The sequence below is a fragment of the Zosterops lateralis genome, assembly GCF_965231275.1.
Source record: "Zosterops lateralis genome assembly, chromosome: 3".
NCBI classification, from domain to species: domain Eukaryota; kingdom Metazoa; phylum Chordata; class Aves; order Passeriformes; family Zosteropidae; genus Zosterops; species Zosterops lateralis.
In genome coordinates, this window is record NC_139764.1 from 93,142,096 (window position 1) to 93,162,842 (window position 20,747).

A 20,747-nucleotide genomic window follows, 5' to 3' on the forward strand; every position below is an offset into this window, starting at 1 on the left:
ATGGCTAAATTCATATATACAGACACACTAAAGAAGGGGACATGAGCTAGCACGATCATCACAAGTATCCATTTTGGAAGTACTTTTCTGGATTTTGCTCTTAGCCAAGGAAGCCTTTGCATCTACTCCACTCCAACTGCTTCCAGGTTGCTAAAACACACATTCCCTCAACATACACAGAGAAAAATACTAGGAATTTTTTAATCATGGCTAGAAGAAGCAGCAGCAGCTCTTTTTAAAGCAATTTAGAGGACAGAACACACAGGCATTAATTTTTCCAAGTTACTCACTACTTGAATTTGCTCTGAGGTAGGAAAGGTAACCAGCACAGACTTGTCACTACCTGATTAGCAATGCATGAATGGAATGTCCAAACATCTATGAATAGATAAGTTGTATAAGCAGGATAAATTAAAACAAATAAAATATGTTAAATTCCATTCTTTTATCACATGTAGTTGTTCCTTATCAAGTAGTGGCAGAAGTAGCTTTACTACTGACTTTTACTGCACCTTAACTTAAACAAGGTACAGATTCAGATGGCTATGGCTAATGAAAACACATTATTTAACCTTTCATCTATTTTCTTGCGACATCCCCATGACAAAGATGAAGGTTTACTACTATTCTTCCCCTTTGTATACATTAGGATTGAAAAAAAGTAAGTTTGGAGAATTTTCCTGGCAAAACCATAGAAAACTTACTTGACAAGAATAAAGCTAAGATTTAGAGTGCAAGGTATACACTTGTAGATAGAAAGGAGTCCAGATGACTTTCAGCACTACAGCTTTGTTAGGACAAAAATTAAGTAAATAAAAAAATTCCCACAACAACATAAGAACTTTGTTTTTCAAAAAGCAATTGATTTCATCTGTGGCCCCCGTATGGGATTTTAGAATCATTATGCCAAAAGTAAGAATTTTTTAATGGTTCTCCACCCAACAGAAATCTCATCCTCACTATGAGCTAGGACAACTCACCCATGTGTCTTGACTGCTCACCCCTCCTGAACAGACACATGGATAGCCAGTATATATGCATGCAAAATAAACCTTTATTTCTTAATTGTTATGTGTATTTGCTATCATACTTGGCCCTAAAATGCTCACTTCTTTTCCACCTGCAAAACAGGTAAGGAAAATTATCTAGAAAGTGAAGTAAAATGTCTTTTAGTGTCATTATTAAAATTTATCTTTACTGATAATACCTTTAATATGTTTTTAAGAGAGATAGCAATGGCAAACTAAAAGAATATACAAGTGCCACTGGTTTCAGACAAAGCTTTTTCAGGTGAGAGAGAAATCACAGATATTCTGAGCTAGAAGGGACCCACAAAGCTCATCAAAGTCCCACTCCTGGCTATGCACATGGCCACCCTGGAATCATACCATGTGCCTGAGAGCATTAACTGAGCACTTTTTGAACTCTGTCAGGCTTGGTGCTGGTCTCTGGGGAGCCTGTTCCAAATCCCCTTTTACCTCCCTCCCCTGCCCCCACCCCCCCAAAGAAAAGTATCAATTGACACTGATGCAAGATTAGGTAGAGCAGAATCGCAATTTATGGTAAATAAATCTAATCCCAGCCTATTAAGAACTGACATGTCTGAAAATAAGTACATGATACACATAGTTCTACACATCACAAAAACCTCTGCTGCAAAAGAATTTGAATTCTGGAATGGTACTGAACTGCATCACCCTGAAACCTTGTCAGAGTCTCTCACAAGCTGAAATGCTGCACAAAGTCGGAGCTGTTGCCACAATTATTGGCTGTCTTTGAAAAACAGCAGCCTCTGCTCAAGTGGAAATATTGATTCCTTAGGGATGGCTCTTCCCCTACAGCACTATATTGTTTTGGAATGGATTATCCTACAGAGACAGTTTCACAGGAACTGTCACTAAACAAAACTGAGCTAAATTCAGGGTCCTGACCATGTGTATTAGGCATGGACAGCCAAGGAATTGTTGCCAACAATTACCTCAGTGATATCTCAGAGCATAAACGAAACTGCCAATAATGTTGGCCAGAAATCTAACCCACTAAAAGCTGATTTCACAAGTTTCTGCTTCTTTCGTATTCCAAACTCCCTAGGTAGTATCTAGTAACAGACCTCTATCTGTGGCAGTGCCTAAACTAGAGAGAAAGTAGTTCTGATCTAGAATGATAATTTCCAAATTTCTAAAGTGTTACACCCAAACAAAACTAAGATTAAATCTTTTATACTCAAATGACTTCATGTAAGTTCTGTGTGAACATTAAATTAAATACTCTGTAGGCAATAAGGTATATAATTTATATATATTAATATATGCATTTATCAATGTATATAATAAAGTGCAAGTCCATAAGTAATATTGTCCCATATAAGGAGCAGATAATATGATACAGAAAAATCACTATCTATACAAACTATGATGTTGGGAAAGATGAGACAAGAAAAGCTTACAAATATGATTGCCTGTCAAGAAATACTGAAAATATAAAACCTGTGAGTGAAATAGAAATGAAAGCCAGCTTTGAGATGTAGGCATGGCAGGCAGGAAGACAAGTGATTAGCTAGAAGATGGGCTGAGTGATAACTAAGTGACACCAAGAGACCCAAGGGTGTAGCCCAGCCAAGGTATCCAGGAAAGCGTAGATAAGAGAGTAGCCTTTAGAGTTCAGAACACAGAGTGATATGGGAATATAGCAGTTCTCATAGGCTGTCTGCAAAGTCTGTAGGTTTTGTGTCTCCCGTCGGTTCATCACTGTAAATTAGAATATTCAACACAAAAGGAGATATAATGTAATGTAACAAGGACCTCGCTCTCTTACCCCAGCCACCTCTTTTACCTTCTTGCTCTTACCCTCTCTCTCTCTCTCCCCCTCTCTCTTTGGGGTATCCCTTCAGCCGAAGCTGGTGGCTGAAGGCAAGACCCTTTTACCCACGACCCTTGCAATAAAACCACATGCTCCTAGAATGTCTCGGGTCTGCAGAGTTCCTTCTCCCTGCCATCCACAGATGCTCCTACACTATAATAGCAACTTAAACAACATACAAGACGGTTCAACCACAGATCTCTGTAAATTTATGTTTTGGGATGACCAGAACAAGCACATAATACTTTTATGAAGTCTCTCAGCATCCAGCTACCAAAAGCCAAAACCTATGAACTATTAAAATATGTAATGACAAGCTCTACACAATGATGTGCTTGCAGGAAATCAAACAGGATAAAAAAAAAACACCACCATGCAATGTTCTCTTTGAGCATAAACACAAAAGGCAGTGAGACAGTGTCTTTGTAGATCCTACCTTTGTGCCCTCAGACAACTGGGTTACAGCAGAGGTGTCTTGAGTTATGTAACCAACAAAAAAAGTTTATTCTATTCCATCTGTTGAAACCCAGCTGGGGAGGTATTTTTTCTTTATCTGTTGTAACTCCAGGAGGGAGGGGTAACTGCCTTTCTGATAACAAGCCAGCTGCTAAAACCGGGTGGGGCATTGTTTGCTGTTAAAACCAAGTGAGGCACTGTTCCTTATCTCTGTTCACCCTCCCAGGAGATATCTTCTGTTAATGGGCCATTAAAGCTCACCAATGACATGACACATTTCATCATCCTATTGTGAGATGTTCTATCCATGGAGGAGGAGCCAAACCCTTTCCACCTAGATAAAAAGGAGCCACAAGTGCCATCAGGCACTCTGGTGTTCCCACAGGATTCTCAAAGGAAGACTGGACCCATCTCTGGACCCTTGGCTCCACAAGACCATCTCTACTTCCAACAGGACCACATCTGCCACTACAGGAGGGCTCACTTTTGGACCATTTCCAACACCCTGACCAACAGGACGTCAAGTTGTATTTCTGACTCTGTCAGAGGTCTTTTGTATTATTGCACTTATTTTATTTTACTTCTTTTTTTTTTTCTTCCTATACAAGTCCTATTGTATTTCTGACTTGGAGTCTCTCACTGATTTTGCTTTCAAACCACTACAAGAGGCCATCCAGCTACCAGCATACAGCAGACAAGGGGCACTGAGTGTTAACTTTATACAATGAGCCCCTCAGTCCAGCATCCATAATACTCTTCTGTAAGTGTCTGTACTCTGACTACACAGAGCTGCCATAGAAAACACATATTTTCAGATTTGGAATGCAAGGACCAATTGCTCTGAGGTTTCTTCCCAGAAGAAACTACACCAGCGAGTGAAGTCCAAGAACAAGAGAGGGTAGATGACAGGAACTCATGTTTCACAGAATACCACTGGGTCCAAGCCTTAGGGTGATATGGGGAAAGGGAATGCTGCAGAGGTAAAATCACTGCTGGAAAAGTAATCAAATTCTTACAGAAAATTTGGCTTTAAACTCCAAACTATTTCAATTACCTTCTGGTGGCGGTGGAGGGAAATCCTCTGTATCCATTCTAGTGTGTCCAGTACACCTTTAGCAGACTGGAAAACTCTGCAAAAATGAAGGGAACATGTTTTGTAGATTAACACAATTTCCAAATATTGAGACACTCCTTTTCAATTTGGCCAAGCTCATACCTATTAGCTAATACCATTATGGAAGAGAGGAAATTTGCCTGGCTTTTTGCTTCAATACAAATACAATCCAAATTTTTACATATACAGCCCTCAGTACTGGAGCCAATTCTTTTAATGATCTCAGTAAACCAGCTGAAGAAAGACAAAGTTTTTCAACTATTTGGTACTCTGCAGTTCCCACTGTGACAATCACAAGAAGATTACTACAATATGTAATTTCACTGTCTGTTTGGAAGATATATTCCATCTCAAAAATCTTTGTGAAGGAGTGAAGGATAAAAACTCTAGGAAGCTTATCACTTTTCACGACACTTTTCTTTATTTAGCAATCAGAAATAACAAGTTTTAACTATACACTTTGTACACAGCTTCACAGCTTCTTTTCCTTTTTTTTTTTTTTTTTTTTGCTAATCTTAAAAATCCTGCTTGAGTCCCTTTACTTCCACCTTTCCTAAGGAGAGCAAAGTACTAGCAAACAAGTTCCTGTGGATCTTTTCTTTCATCTTCTTTTCTCAAATGCCATTGATCTCATGCTTTAAGGAAAAAAAACTCTACAAAGTATTCCCCTACTTTGGTACTGAATACACAACTGAAGAGAGCAAAGCCCAGAACCCATGAGAGACATCATCCATCCTTCCCCATAATGCTACTCAACAGTGACTTTTCAGTATCATCCAGAAGGAAAACCTACTGCACTAAGCAATGCACATACTCCGTGCCCAGTCCATTTTCACTCTAACTCAAGAGACAGGATACCAAAAAAACAGACTTCAGAATAAAGCTGAGGAGAAAAAAGTAAGTTTCCAAAAGCTACAAAAGACAGTGGAAGAGCCACTGCTGAAGTTTCTGTCCTACTCTTGAGTGGCCCATAGATGTTAATCTGAAGTTGTTATCTGCTCTGCTGGCAACAAAATATCTCAAGCTCTTGGAAAGTCTCCATAGCCCAAAAATTAAAAGATTAAGTTGAAAGAGACAGTGAAATCCAAAGTACATAGGCAAAACATTAAACTAAATGGATCAGGATACAAAGGTCAAATCAATCACCACTTAGAGAAAAAGTGGTAGTGAAAAAGAAAAGCTTAAAAAAGCATCCAACCCTAAGAGGCACCAGGCAATTTTCCTCCTTAGCATTAGGTTTGCAAGGGTGAATTACCGGTTTGATGTGCCAGGAAGAATAACAACTCTGGTAGCACAAGATCCTATCATGATGAGACAATTCATAACAACTTCATTTACTAAGCATACAAAATTCCTTTTTAAACTGTCTTAATCTTTGGTAACTCTTAATCCAGTCCTAGACAAAATCAAGTAGCTTCAGAGCAAAGGCTCAGAAAGGATTCACCCACATATACAACATCTGCCTGTAACACAACAAATTCCATTATGTGCTTTCACTATACGATGCTCCTTCTAAAGCTTCTCTACAGTTTATATCTGCAGAGCTCCAAGGCGTGTTCCTGCTTACAGATGTCTGGAATGCATCCTGCTACACCAAAACTGTCAGCCAAAACAAGTGAGAGTTATGGTTTGAAGAAATGGCTAATTTTTTTTTTTTTATTTTTTTTTAAAGCTGCTAATGACTGGAGCACAGGTTTTTAAGTGTGACACATGTAATAGCCAGTAAACCTCTGAAAGTGAGTCTCAGCACCTTTTCCAAATGCATCTGTAACAGAGTAGCTAAAAGGCTTTCAGAATTTTTTTTTCTGTAAATATATGATGCAAGCTTTTAAACATCTATCAAAGTTAACTTCCAACAATGATTTTTAAAAAAATAAATTCCTTCTTGACCAGCAAATATTAACAAGACACAGAGCTGAGCCATGGAGTTTGATTTCCATTTTGATCTAGTTCACAGTGACATGCTTCGAATTACACAAGAATTGTGTCAAAGAAGGACACAGACCCAGTGTTATAGTCCTACCCACTGACCTGCTTGCTCCCATCTGAACAGTGCAGTTATTCACAAGAAGAAAGGTACACTTTCTCACTTAAGAATGCCTCAGGGGTTCATTTATACATTACATTAACTCATCTTGAAGTTGCCCACATTTTTCATTACCTTTTAGATGCTGAGAAAAATCCTGCAGCAGGAAAGAGAGCTTGTGTATTACATGCTTGTATATTACAGTTTGTATTAATACCTTCCAAAAAGGAATTAATTGCCATATTATGAAGCAGACAGCTCATTTATGAACGATATCTAATAGCACCATATATCAAAGAAGCTTTTCACTCTTCTTTTGAGAGGCAGGGGAACTAACTCAACTTAAAAGTGTTTAAATCAAGATTAAGGCATATTATTTAATTTGACTAGCAACATATGGTACATTTACATTTGTAGCTCAAGCTCTTTTCCTATTGATTCTCCCGCTAAGAGTTACACAGCACAACTTACCGGTGCATTTAGACAATAACTGTGAAAATCAAAGCTCAAATTAGGCTGCAAAGCACTTCTGAATGCTCTCTTATACACTCAAGACAGGTGTTTTCAAAATTAAATCAGGTTACTCAGGGCCTTTGTTCCCCCAAGTTATGAAACTCCATAAAGGTGGAGGTCTCACCATCCCCTAGAGCATCCTGCTCCTGAGCTTAACCAGGAACTCCAGATAGAGTTTTTCCCATAAACTCAACTGGAGTTAGCCTTGCAGTAACTTGCAGCCATTGCCTCTCATCCTCCTGCTGTGCTCCTCTGAAAAAAGCCCAGCTCCACCTTCTTTCCAACCCCATCAGGAAGCAGAAGACTGCAATTCAATCTCCCTCAGTCCTTTCTCCTCAAAACAACACAAAGCCGGTTCCCTCAACCTTTCCTGACCTCTTCCCACCCCAACCATAGCAGTGGCCTTTACTGGACTTGCTCCAGTTTGCCAGTCCCCTCACTTGCACTGGGGCCTCACAATGAACACCGAATTTCAGCTGCAGCATCGAGACTATTGAGTAGGTGCTACTTGGTTTAACATAAAATTATATTTTAAAAATTAACAGCTTTTAAGACATAGAATATTAAGATTTGGTTCCAAAGGTATTTAAAAAACTGCAAAAAGAAAAAGTCCTTATTAAACATGAAAGACCTTTGCTATCATATTCATGTGTATTCCTTCATAAAAATATGAATATGAATAACTGAACAACTGCCCTGACCTACTCAAAATGACATAGAGGTTATAAAAATATGCAGCTATTTTCCCCCATGTAACGCTGTTTTCTCAAACACAGTATAACCTCTGTTTAATGACTCAAACTGCACCCTTCCAGACTCCACAGCAATCACAGGTACAAAGAGACAGAAAGAAGCTCTCACAGTTACTCAGCTGAAAGTTCAACATTACCCATTGCAATCCACATGTGAAAGGAATTCACCGGACTTGGTGCTCATCACCTTCTTTGCTTCAGGTGTGGGTAGAGATAGCAGTGGCTGCTGTGGGCCACAAAAGTGGTCTACAGATTGTCTCCTTTTCCCCTCTTCTCCTCGTTTCCCCTGTGTGCCCCAAGTACAGCAGACACAGGGGGAGAGGCAAAGGAGCTCCTGGGCACTTTTATCAAAGGCAGCTGACCCACTCTGGTGTAAATATTGGCCCTCACTTTCAATATCTACTTCCTGATGTTTTCATCCAGTCCTTTCTGGCCAAACTGTTAGAAGGAACAGGTAATTCTTACTCATATTAACAGATTGGAAGAGGAAAGATAGTTTTCCAATTTTTTAAGTTCCCAGTTTACCTTCCCCGCTTATAGCTGAACCAATCAATCTAAGTAAACCCCAACTATTCCAAGCCTAAAGGACTACTGTTAAAAAAAAAAAAAAAACAAAACACCTTGTAGCACAATACCATGCTTTTATTCCAGATGTTTAGCAAGTAACTTCCTAAGTTTGGCACTAAAAATCAGGAATAATCATATAAAATGCCTGCATTCTGAAAGAAAAAAAACACAACACGTCCCGTATTATACTGCAATATTTTCAGTTCCTGACCAAGTTTGCAATGCTTTCTAAGTTTTAAGTTGATATGTAAATACCACGTACCACATTAAAACCAGATGTTCATGGGCACTGTTTCCAAAGCAGAAAAGTATCACACAGTTAAAGCAGTCAGATCTCCAACAGCACTCACACCAGAGATAAAAATCATCCAAGTGTGAAATAGTCCCTAAGGACAGTTCCTAACACTTCAAATTTTCCACCAGTTACACTCACCTTTGACCACAGAAGCTGGTACTGAAGAAAGTGGGAGTCTGTGATTTTCCACAGCAGGCCTTACAACCTCAAAGTGCTAATACCAGCAAAATCTGTGAGACTGAAATTCTGACTCCACAGCAAAGGACAGATTCAGCAAACAAAACAAAGGCAAAGACACCTTTATACTTGTCCAAAGACTATAGAAGAATGTCAACATTCCTCTCTGAGACTCATTTTTCCTTTCTCCTAACCTCTGGTAACTTCTTTTGCCTCCAGGACTAGGCTTCTCAGCTGCATCTGCGTATCTGATTTTGTCCAATGATTTCCTCTAATTGTGGGACAAACAACAGACTATCAGTTTTTAGCTAAAGGGTTACAAATACCGATCAACATCTGCATTTCCACTTCAACAAAACTATTTTCCAACAGTCACTACTTAGGCAGAAGCCAGAATGCAACAAAAATGGGACTGGCACAAACTCTGCCAAAACTACAAGGCAGTGCAGCATTCAGACCTGGAGGCACAGTACTTATGTACTGAGCTCCCAAAGGGCACAGGCTGCCAAGCTTTCTCAGCTCCATCACCCTAAGAACTGTAAAGATGACTCACATACCTTCTCTTTAGGGTGTGTGCACTGTAACTGCAGCAACATCAGGATTCTTCATTCTTAACACTGTAGAGAGAATGAACACTTTATAATAGGAAAAAGAAGCTGAATCAAGCAGACTGATTTCCAGCAAACTGTAACTTGTGGAGAAAGCTTAGTCCAAGCAGAAATGCAATGTCTCTGAGAAAGTCTGGAAGTCTAAAAATTAAACTAAAAAAAAAACAACAACACCTAAACAACATCAAAATTCCAAAGGCAAAGTCCCTGAATGTCTAAAATCCCTTTGTGTCCACAACACTTACTGAATATTGCTGCATAATGCCCAATTGAGTCTTCTTCCATCTAGAACTACAGAACTCCCACTGGGAAGTAAATCTTGCTGAAATTTGATACGAAGACTCTTCCAGCAGTGGAGGGAAATGACAAGATAGAAGAAGGCAGAAGGTAGAAGGTTAATTTCCTATTTTTTTTCCTTCTGTAGCTCAAGAAAGCTGTCTTACAGACTGAAAAAACAAACTTGTTCTCCATACAAGTTATGCCTAAGAAACACAGACTGTAATTTTTTTAAGAGGTGTCTACAGTGAGTATGAATGAAGCAGCCATTTATATTATGACAGCTTTCCAGCCCATGCTGTAAGCCATTAAAGAAGTCTCTGTATCAAGACTGGATCATTATTTCTTTTAATGTATATTTGATTTTATTAATAGCTAAGAGTCCTGTTCTATACAAATTTTATTCTTATATTAGCAAAGAAAATTACTGAAATCACAAGCAATGGAATAAAAAAGGAAGTACAATGGTTCAGGTAGAAAATTAATAGGAAACCTAATTCCTGGCTCAGTTAAAGTTGGGCGACATTCTAGTTCTTACAGCAATTCAAACAAGGCCAGATCTGCAGAGATGCACATTTTTCAGAATGAATAGAGAATTGACTTCAACGAAAGCTATTTTGCTTCTTTTCCTGCAGCCATTTCTCACACCAAACACTATCCTGCTCAAGGCCAGAGAAAATACAGCAGCAGCAGCAAGCCCTGAAAAAGAAGCAATCTACAGAGACACACCAAACACCTGGCTGAAGATTGGTTTTCTAATCTTTCGTTTTAAAGAGTATTATTTACACCATTTCTTCACCTAGATTCCTGTACAGTACATCACCTAGAGGAAGGGAAAAGAAGGAAGCAAAGATCGCATTAGCAGATTTGTCCAAAGGATCCTGATCACAGTGAAATCAGCACTGTTAAATTTTTAGTATTTATGTTCTTCCCCTCTACAGATTATTAATGCAAGCAAATTACAGAATCAATTACGGTTGGCAAGAGGTCATGTAATCCAACGTGCTGCTCCAAACCAGGTCCACTACCAAGTGAGACCAGGCTGCTTTATCTATTGAGATACTGAAAAATCTCTTAAGACAGACTGCACAACCTTATCAGGCATCCTGATAAGGATGTTGTTTTCTTGTCTTCCCAGAAAAAAAACATTGTCCTTACATCTAGCTAGAACTACTCTTACTTCAGTTATGACCATAGCCTGTGGTTCTGCTCCCTTTCTCATAGTCTGCAGGCTGGTGGGAGCACACTGCCAGGCCCCCATGAAGCTTTTTTCTCCTCCAGGACACTGCTCCCACTCCGTGACATTGTAACAGCCTCATGCTGAACTTGCTCCATTTCTTCCACATCTCTCTTGTACTGGGGTAAAATGTGGACACAAAACTGGATGCAATACTGCAGGTGTGGTCTGACACGGGCTGAGTGAGAGGAACCCTTCCCCTCTGAGGAGACATTCCTTCCCAGGTGTGTAACCTCGCCCTCCTCATTGCTGAATTCTTGCCAGCCAGCTCCTCCAATCCACCCAAATCCTCCTGAATGACAGCCTGAATCTTAAGCTCATCCAATGCCCACCCCTTTCCCCTAGTTTGGTGTTGCTTGCAAACCCCATGAGCAAGGGCTGGTGGGCTTCCACTTCATGCATAACATTAAACTGGACACTCCATCCTATGATGGACTGCTGGGGCTCTCCACTGGTTACCAGCCTCACGTTACAGCCAACCAGCCACCTCTAACCATCCCACCAGGCTTCCACCCATCGAGCAGCACACCCACCTGATCACAATCACATTCTGCAAAAGACCTTGCTGAATCCAACACAAGCATATGGTTTTATTAAGCACAGTAGCAATATATTTACTTTACAAATAGAAAAGCCATGACATACAAATGTTTGAGGAATGAGAGGAATATGGATAAAAAGTAAACCAGGGAAAGGAAGAGGTACTCAAACCATGCACTTAGGACACCTAACATTTTTAGTGAATAAGCTTTGCTCCTGTCTTTCGTCCTGGCAACTGTTTGAACACCCAAAGTAAGAAGACAGACATCACTCCAGGATTCCCAGACCATCCTGGAGGTCCAGAGTACTGTAACAAATTGTAAGCGTCTGAAGAATTAAAAAGGAACACTGGCAACAAGAATGATGTCTTCTTCTTCTGTGCCACACAAATTAGAAAACTGCATCAAGGATCAAGACAAAGATCCTTCATGTCCCACATGCAAGCAAAATAAAAATATATTAATATTAAGAGCATTTTTCTTAATTTCTGCTATAATTTGATAGCAATCAAGTAACTTCATCTGGAAAAGCAATCATATTTCTGCAATTTCCTTTTTTAAATTTAATTCAGATTAGTCCCTTTCAATGCTGGATATGAAAAACTACCTTAATTGGAAATATCCTCATCAAGGCCTCTATTTTGTAATCAAAGATCTTCATATGCTGCAGCACACTTCAATTGAGATGTAAGCCTATACAGGGTTTAGTTGAATACATATTATTATAACACATGTGCAATTATAATTATTACACAGAGAGTTTAGAAATGCTTTCTATTAAAAATGCACCAAAATATCATTTAGTATAGTAATTATGATCACCCTCTACATGTAAAATACAGTATTTATTGTCAGAGGGAGTATATCTCCTCCTGAAACATGGTTTCATTCTCCAGTGAATCAAGGTCTTAACTTGGGAAAAAAAAGCCACAGAAATGTTATTTATGGATACAGTCAATAAAGCATTTTCCCCCACTAACTGTACATTAGTCAGACATTCATTACAAAAGCAGAAAGTCTTGTTTCAACTTGCACTAAACCTGTGCATCCTAGTTTCATGAGGCATGGGCTGTCTTTCAAGATACTTTCAAGATGAATATTTCCACCAGCTTCTGGTGGAAGCTGTTTCCAATGATGTAAGTGAAAGGATACACTGAAATGAATATTCAGTTACTACTGCTGCCTGCAAACCAGGTCCTGATAGAGATATTTTACCTAAACATTTTCAGCTCTTTGGGTACTACTGTCCTTGGAAAAGTAACCATGCTGTTTCCCATTGACAACTCATTCTATCTGATCATTAGAAAATCATCCAGTTGAACAAATGTATTTCACCTGATGAACCAAGTTATTAAGAATATAAATAGAGTCTTATTACTGAGTTTCAAAAATATATGGAGTAAAATACGGAAGTACATTTCTAATAACAAAGTTAAAATGCATGCTCTAGGAAAAAAAACCACTATTTTCATTGATTTTTCTAACAGCAAAATTTTATTAAAATAAATCAGAAATCAGGTAATGCAGCTGTTAAATCATTAATTACAGGAAGAAAGAAAAATAGCAACAGCACCTGCAAAGAACAGCCCTTGTCTTCAAAAAATGCATAATGGAAGCTAGATTCCCACAGAAGTGTAAGTTCTACAGCTAGTCCAAACATCAGCAGTCTTCAATCTTTCCTTGAATTGGAAATTATCTAGTAGACATCTTTCTTCTCAACCTTCTACAATTTGGAAGTGAAGTTTTTAAAACCCACATTAGTCAATCCATGGTTTGCAACAATATTGAATATTAAGTATGAAATTTTAAAAGGACACTGAGGATGAGACTGAGAACGCTTTAGAAAAGTGAAAAATATAAAAAAAAGAGACATAAGTTCAAGACTCAGTGTGATCCTACCAGGAAATCTAAATATTGCCCTCTACTTCTCAGAAAGTTGTTATCCCATTTTACAGACAAGGAAATAATGTTTACCTACCCTCCTTCTTGGAACTTTTTTGAGATGCACAAGTCTGTATCTCTAAGGAAAAAAATATTCATATGATTTCTGCAAATTTTTTAACTCATTTTGAGAAACAAGAGATTACAGAAGAGAAACGAGTGAATGTCTGACCTTGAGCTTGGATCCTAATAGTTCACATTCATGGTTCAGTCCCAAGTAACAAATATTGTACAGTACAGTAAGTCACTGAAACAGATTTTCCCAAGATAATGCCCCTATTCAGCAGCACGTAAGTAGAACAATTTATTTTGCTCTGCTTAACTGCTTCACCCACGCATTTGACATTAAGCTTCAGGCTTCCTGACTGAGCAGTGAACATGTAGGACATAATCAATGCTGTGCAGTTATGCATCACTTCCCACAGTCTTGCTGATTCAGGCATTTCAGAATAAACATGAATCAAGTTTTTGATCTAAAAACACAAGTTTGAAAACATATTTTTCAACTTTTGTTTAGCATTATTTGTCATCATTCCCTTAAAAACAAGTTCTAGTTTTACATGTTCCTGGTTTCTAAATAACCTGCACTGTGTTGGTGCAAGTAAAACTCAAGATTCTTTATGATAGGAAAATGTCCAACTGATTAAAATCTCAAAAGATCTTAATATTAATGCAGAGTTTTCTTCCATGGATATATAACAGAACTTGAGTTACAATATTCTGTTCTCTGTAAACTACATGGTCAGACGTACAGTGACATTATTGAGAAAAATTTGAAAACAAAAAGAATACTAAGAGATAGTTGTACAGGTCCATAATGAGAATTCTGGTTTACCTTGCTCATGTGCCTCCTACCTCCTTATAATAAAGAGCCTCTCTTCCTTATGATATACCTGCAGTTTCCCCTAAGAAATTCTCAGCCTTCAGTTTATGAACCAATCCCTGAAAATTTCCAAGCATCCAGGCTTACAGCTTTTCTACTTGCTAAACTACTTCTAGATTCAGAAATTAATTTACCAATATTAATTTTACACTAAGAGATGTAATATCAAGAATGACATTGCATTAAAAGGAATGGGAGTGGGAAAAAAGTTTCTGTAATAAATGCTGATTTTAACAAAATATGATCTTAGGTATGAAAAATACCTCCCTCGTGTCATTGAATACATACAAAATGGAAGACTAATTCATAACCTCATTTATCATTTCATTATAACATACAAAATGTTCAAAAATTAAGAACAATTTAACATTGTAACTCCAAAGGCAGTTCCTCTAAGGTACAACTGCCACAATAGATATTCCACAAGAAGTATCCAAGGATGGTCCAAAAATGCACTTACAGCTCAAAAAACCATCAGGAAGCTGAATTTACAGAAAGATAGTTTAAAAAATACCTTTTAGAGACCACATGACAACTCCATGGGATCCCTTCTAACATTCTAAAGTAAAACTGTAAAATGGAAATATATAAAGAAAAAAGCGAAATAGGAGTTACTGTATAAGTGGAAACAAAATTACTGTCCTGCAAACGTAAAATGAAGAAAATAAGTACCCACATAGCTCATTTCTTCATCACATACAAAATTGCAAACAGTCTACTACAGATAAATAAACTGACTGCATATCAAGGTCAGTCTGAAAGTCTGAATCAAAACTGGTCCTCCTTCTGGCCTGCAGCATTTGCTTCCTGGCTGCTTCAGAAATAGGATGAAGTTTATAAATTTTCTACATCAGATTCTAAAAATAATTTTTAATTCACATAGAAGCAGTTAACAGACTTCCTGTTTACCAAATAAGTAATGTACTATTCCCAACTGCATTCAATTCCATTAACAATTATGAAGTTTAACAATAGCCCTTCAGGTTTGTTGTCTTCCTTCAAATGTTTATAAACTATGCAATGATTCCTTAACAGCTCAGAATCAACTGAAGAACTCCTCTGCTGTTGGTATTTCTTCACAGAATCATGGATTCTTTGGATTGGAGGGGACCTTAAAAATCATCCAGGTTCCAACCCCCTTGCCATGTGTGAGGCAGGGACATTTTCTACCAGACTGGGTCACTGAGAACCCCATCCTGCCTGGCCTGACAAGATAAAACTTGGTTTATAGTTTTCCAGTATGGGAAAGGATTTTTGCTGTCTACTAATGAGTGAAATCATAGCCTATCTGCTAAGCATTAACACAGCTCAGGGTCAAAGAGAGCTCCTCAGCATGGAGGGAAGGAGGGAAGGAAAAGTGCTTTTCAGTACTTTAGTGTGCTCATAACTGGCCTGTCAGAGCCAATAGCACAAGACTTGTACATTTGGCTTCCACATCTCATGGAATCAATGCCAGACTGCACACACCCACCACGCAGCACTGGGGCTCCTCTCCATATCCAGTGGCATACCAGCTCCTGAAGCTCAAACCCATAGGATGCTGTCAGGTCCCAACATTCAACACGAGATGATGGACATCCCATTCCTCAAGTGTCTGTCTGCTTCCATGGTCCTTTCTCCTACCACATCCATCTGTGGGTATCAGCCACAGAAGCCCTACACACTGGAAGCCCAGCACCATCACAAGACACCTGTCGTCACTCACACAGTAAGTCGCATCTCATGTAGAGTGCCAAAGGTAATCTAAGGAATCCACAGAATATATTAAAAAAATCTTGAAATCTCACTGTAAAGCCTCTGGAAATATCAGATTTCAAGGTAGTATCTAAAGAACTACTGTTCATAACCAGATAAACACATGTAACTAGTTCATGGAGTACTGAGCCTGAGGGTGGGAAGGAAAGAAAAAAAAAAGACAAGATGGATTAAACAAAGCAAGTCAGACAGATTATCAAGATCAAACAGATCACCCAAGTGAAAAGAATGAAGGGCCCATTGATGAAAGCAGCTGAACAGCCAGAACCCCTGCCCGAATAATGGGCTTGAAGTTGTAGGCAACGAATATGTCCTCACATTCAGGCAATAAACCTGTGTCTCCTGAGTGCCAACAGAAAATTTTAAAAATGTTATAGTTCATTTATACCATAGAACAGATACTGCAGAATTCACTAGGGTTGACCACGCAGAGCGAAGGCTTTAGGAAAAAAATAATTTATTTACAATAAAAACAGCCACAAACAAACACATGTTGGTATAACCTCACTGTATTTAGCATTAAACAGTTTTAAAGCAATATTTTTTATTTTCTGACTCATGAGAAAAAGACCCCAACTGTACACCTTTTTATGCTAACAGTTAAAGTTGCATGACTGAAAAAAAAAAAAAAAAAAGCTTTTTACATTGCAATTAAACAACTTAAAACCTGCTAGATCAAGGTAAAAGCCATGATCAAGAAAGAAAGAAAGAAAGAAAGAAAGAAAGAAAGAAAGAAAGACAGACCTGAAGGATTAAAGAAATATGTAAATGAAAGAGGACAGAATTTAGGATGGATAAAATTGTTTTGGCTAAAAAAACAAGCAACACCTAAAAGTCTTTTAAATAAGCCTCTGTTGTGGTCAAATTATTAATACCTAACTTTCCAAGCACTTGGTATTGCCTACTGACACAGCTTACTCACTCACTCATCCAGTGCATGACTGGGCAATCTTTTAAAGCTCTCCTTATTTTACCCTGTAAGCACTACATCTCGCAAAAGCAACTACATGGTCTGGGATCACCACAAACAACTATGTAACTTAGCCGACAGTTGCACCGTAATTACAAAGAAACATTTAATTGCCGATGCCAAGTAAAAAACTGGTCGCCACCAGCTTTGAAGAAGGGCGCAGGCAAGGATGTGCAGCCCCCACGGGAGCTGTGTTTTCCAGAGCCGTGTCACAGCCGCTGGAGAAGGGAGGGGAGGGGAGCCGGAGCCAGCGCTCCCCACCCCGCGGAACACGAGAGCACAGCGAGAAACGCCCGCGGAAACCTCGCGGAATAAATTCCACCACAGTTCACCGCCGAGAAGTTTGGCCAAGGCGTTTTACGGACCCCTCGCACCCTCGCTTCAGTGACCCACCTGGCACGGGCAGAACCTATTTAATGACAATCCCACACCGCGCGTCCCCTCTCCGCCCCCGCGGCGTTGTCCAGCGCCCGCCGCCCCCGGCCCGCAGCCCCCGCCCCCAACACCGAGCCCACCGAACTTTCCGTGACAACACCGGAGCAAGACCCCGGCGCCAAGCGAACACCCACCTCCTCCGCCGCGGCCGGAGCCGCCAGACGCTCCGAGGCGGCCGCCGCCCGGCCCGGCCCAGCCCGCCCCGCCCCGCCGGGGCCCGGCGGCCGCCCCGCTGCCCGGACACGTCACTGGCCCCGCCGCGGAGCCCGCGCTGGCCGCCGGGCGGAGCTCCTGAGCGCCGGCGGGACCCGCCCCGGCCCGCCCCGGCTCTGCCCGCCCTGGCTCTGCCCGCCCCGCCCCGCCCCGCCCCGGCCCGGCTCTGCCCGCCCCGCCCCGCCCCGGCTCTGCCCGCCCCGCCCCGCCCCGCCCCGGCTCTGCCCGCCCCGCTGCGGCCCCGCCGCCCTCAGCGCCCGCCCCCGCCAGGCCCCGGTGGGTCCCGCCTGTCCCCCGGGTCGGATCGGGCCGGGCAGAGCCGGGGCGGGGCGGGCACTCGTGTCCCCGCGGACCCCGCCGCGTTCCTGCCGCCGCCCGCGACTCCGCCCCGGGGTGGGAGCACATCCCGGGGTCGGAGCACATCCCGGAGCGGAGCACATCCCGGGGTCGGAGCACATCCCGGGGTCGGAGCACGTCCCGGAGCGGGAACACATCCCGGGGCCGGAGCACATCCCGAGAGGCGTCGGTGCCACGGGAGGGGAGTGGAGGGCAGGGAGCTCCCGCCGGCGGGACCGGGAGGGCAGCCGGGCCGGGGCTGGACAACTGGGACACTCCGCCTCCTGCTCACGAATAGCCCCTGAAAACGCCAGGGTACACACTGGGCCACGGCGCTATTTTGGATTTAAATCTAATTTATAACTTGAAATCCAGTAAGTTAAATGCTACCTAGAGATGCTGGCACCCCATGAGGAACTTTTTTGCTTTTTGCACCTTTCTCGCGTGCCAGGCCTCACAGGAATGTTGGCATCGCTGCGGGCCAGCAGTGACCGAGCCACTCCAGCTGGAATGCTTGTCCTGGGACTAACACCAACCACTTGTACATTCAGGCCTGACCATGCCATTTAGTTAAAGTATAGAAAACTTTTACAAGATGCAATCATTTTGCAAATGTGTACCTTACAATATACCCATGGACACATCTGTCACACTTCAATTAAAAAAAAAAATGCCCCAAGTACATTATAAATTCTTAAATAAATTATAACTCGTTACAACTATTTAATGTTGTTTAGTATTATCTGAAATCTTTGGACCACTTTTAAGAATTAAATCTTCAAGCTAAATGCTGTTCAAAGATCCATGTGTCATCCAGCAGTGATCCCTTCCTATTTAAATAAATTCATTCTACAGCAAGTAATAAAATACACTCAGTAAATAGTAAATTCATTATCATTACAGGCAGACGTTACTAGAAAATGGTGGCATTTGATATTTCATTAATCCACCTTTTCCCTACATTTTCCCTTTGTAGTTTAACAACACAGATTCACCATTATCCAAGTCTTAGTGTGGATTCATACAGTCTGAATCACAAAGTTTTTTAAACTATTCCTTTAAAAAAATGTTTCCATTCTCACAAAGTTACTTCTTTTCAATGCAGTTCATCATGGCATTGACTCAAAAGAGTTTTCACATAGCTGTATAGGTTCTGTGTAAAAAAGCAAAGAAGAAAATTGGGCCATACATAAAAATTCAGGCCAGGAATACCATTATGGTGTTCAGTTCATATCAGAGACCACTCAGTTCCATCAGAAACCATTTTATCCTGATGTTTTTGTGATTTTTAAAATATGTTGCATTTCACTCACACCAAGCTATCATTTCAGGGGCTGAAATGGTGGGGAATCAATCTTTGGCAAACTGTTTAATAAGTACTTATCATTAGATGCCACTTTAAAAAACAGAGACATACCTAGGCCAAGTACGACTAGCTTGATTCTGTAATTAAAAATACCAGTTACTAGCAATATCCTTCTCCTTTTGACACCTGTCTTACAATCTATGTGCATTAAATTTTCCCTTTGATAATTACCTTTCACAGATAATCTAATCTTTCACAATTATCTTAGACAAAACTGAAATCCTTCTTTAAGGCTTTTTGTGACGACTTTTGATCTTTGACAACTCCTTCTTTTGATTCTGGTGACCACACATATATTCTAATAAAAGGTTGCTGTGGAAACCTTGTTGGACCTATCCAACAATAGCAGATCAACTTATAAAAAAGAAAAATTAACTTTCAAAACAACTTGCACTTTCCTACTGTTTTATAAGGCAACAGCCTATCAGCAGTAATATTTAGCACCCTAATCATTGCAATCACAAATTTATTTATCCACTCATAATTAGTTGTCGATAATTAGAGTACAGATAATGGCTGTCTCCACTGTTAACATGATGCTTTTTATGACCAGATTCTAAAAAGCTATTGTTTAAGTTGTTTTTGCTGGTGTTACTTGCATGAGACCTCACCAAAATTTACTGACTCTCATTTCTGATTACTGGGGATTCAAGCAATACTGTGCCTCCAAGCTACTGCACATAGGACATCTACCCCACACATCTTCACCATACAGCCACACCATCCACCTTCTCCAGGTGTACCAGGCATCCTAAGGACACCATCAGCCCTGGCCTGTGTCCTGACCCCCTGTGACACAATGGTGCCATGGAAATTGGCATGGTTGAATGTATACCTAAATTTATGACACCTAAGATATAAACCATCATTCTAATAGCTTGCTTTCCAAAATACTGCATGAAATCTGAACAAAACAACTAAACAACTAAAACTTAGGTTATCAAGTTCCCCAGCAAAGCCCAGCTTTCCCAGATTCTTCCATTAAATGGCTGATGTAGCTGGCACTTTTTCCTAGGGACTTTCATCCACTGGAAGTTCTGTTGTTCCCAACTGTGTCCCCCATGAAGACAGTATGTCATCTGCTTATGGTAACACCTCAGAAACCACTCCAAGCCAGGACATCCAATGAGCTTGCTTAACTTGAGCATCTGCAGAACACATGCTGGAGCCTTTTAAAGTTACAGGTCCCCTCTACTTTCCTTACCAAACCAGACTGAGTGACAATTATTTTATATCTATACATAGATATAGATATAGATGATATATACTATATAATATTCATTTAAAAAAAAATAAAAGCAAACCACAGTTTTCCTAAATTCAGACTTATCACTGTTCCCAGAGAACCCTCCGGCTTGCTGGGCTCTGGGAGATAAGGTGAAGTTTTAGGCAGGTCCGGACCCCGGGCAGGAGCGTGCTTATTTCAGAG

At 40.4% G+C, this 20,747-nt stretch overlaps 1 protein-coding gene across 5 annotated transcripts in view; it reads right to left on the reverse strand.

Annotated features, from left to right (window-relative positions):
* The window catches only part of ARHGEF10 (Rho guanine nucleotide exchange factor 10), a 110,968-nt gene extending 93,373 nt beyond the window's left edge, over positions 1 to 17,595 (reverse strand). For 4 of the 5 annotated variants that reach the window (XM_083857595.1, XM_083857594.1, XM_083857592.1 and 1 more), the window contains exons 1-3: positions 17,538 to 17,595; positions 9,317 to 9,376; positions 4,370 to 4,445 (exon numbers count right to left, since the gene is read on the reverse strand). In XM_083857595.1, the coding sequence (XP_083713721.1) occupies positions 4,370 to 4,406 (37 nt within the window). In that variant the 5' untranslated portion in view covers positions 4,407 to 4,445; positions 9,317 to 9,376; positions 17,538 to 17,595. The remainder of the gene's footprint in view (positions 1 to 4,369; positions 4,446 to 9,316; positions 9,377 to 17,537) is intronic. The other variant, XM_083857593.1, reaches the window with a different exon arrangement.
* Between the last annotated feature and the right edge of the window lie 3,152 nt (positions 17,596 to 20,747).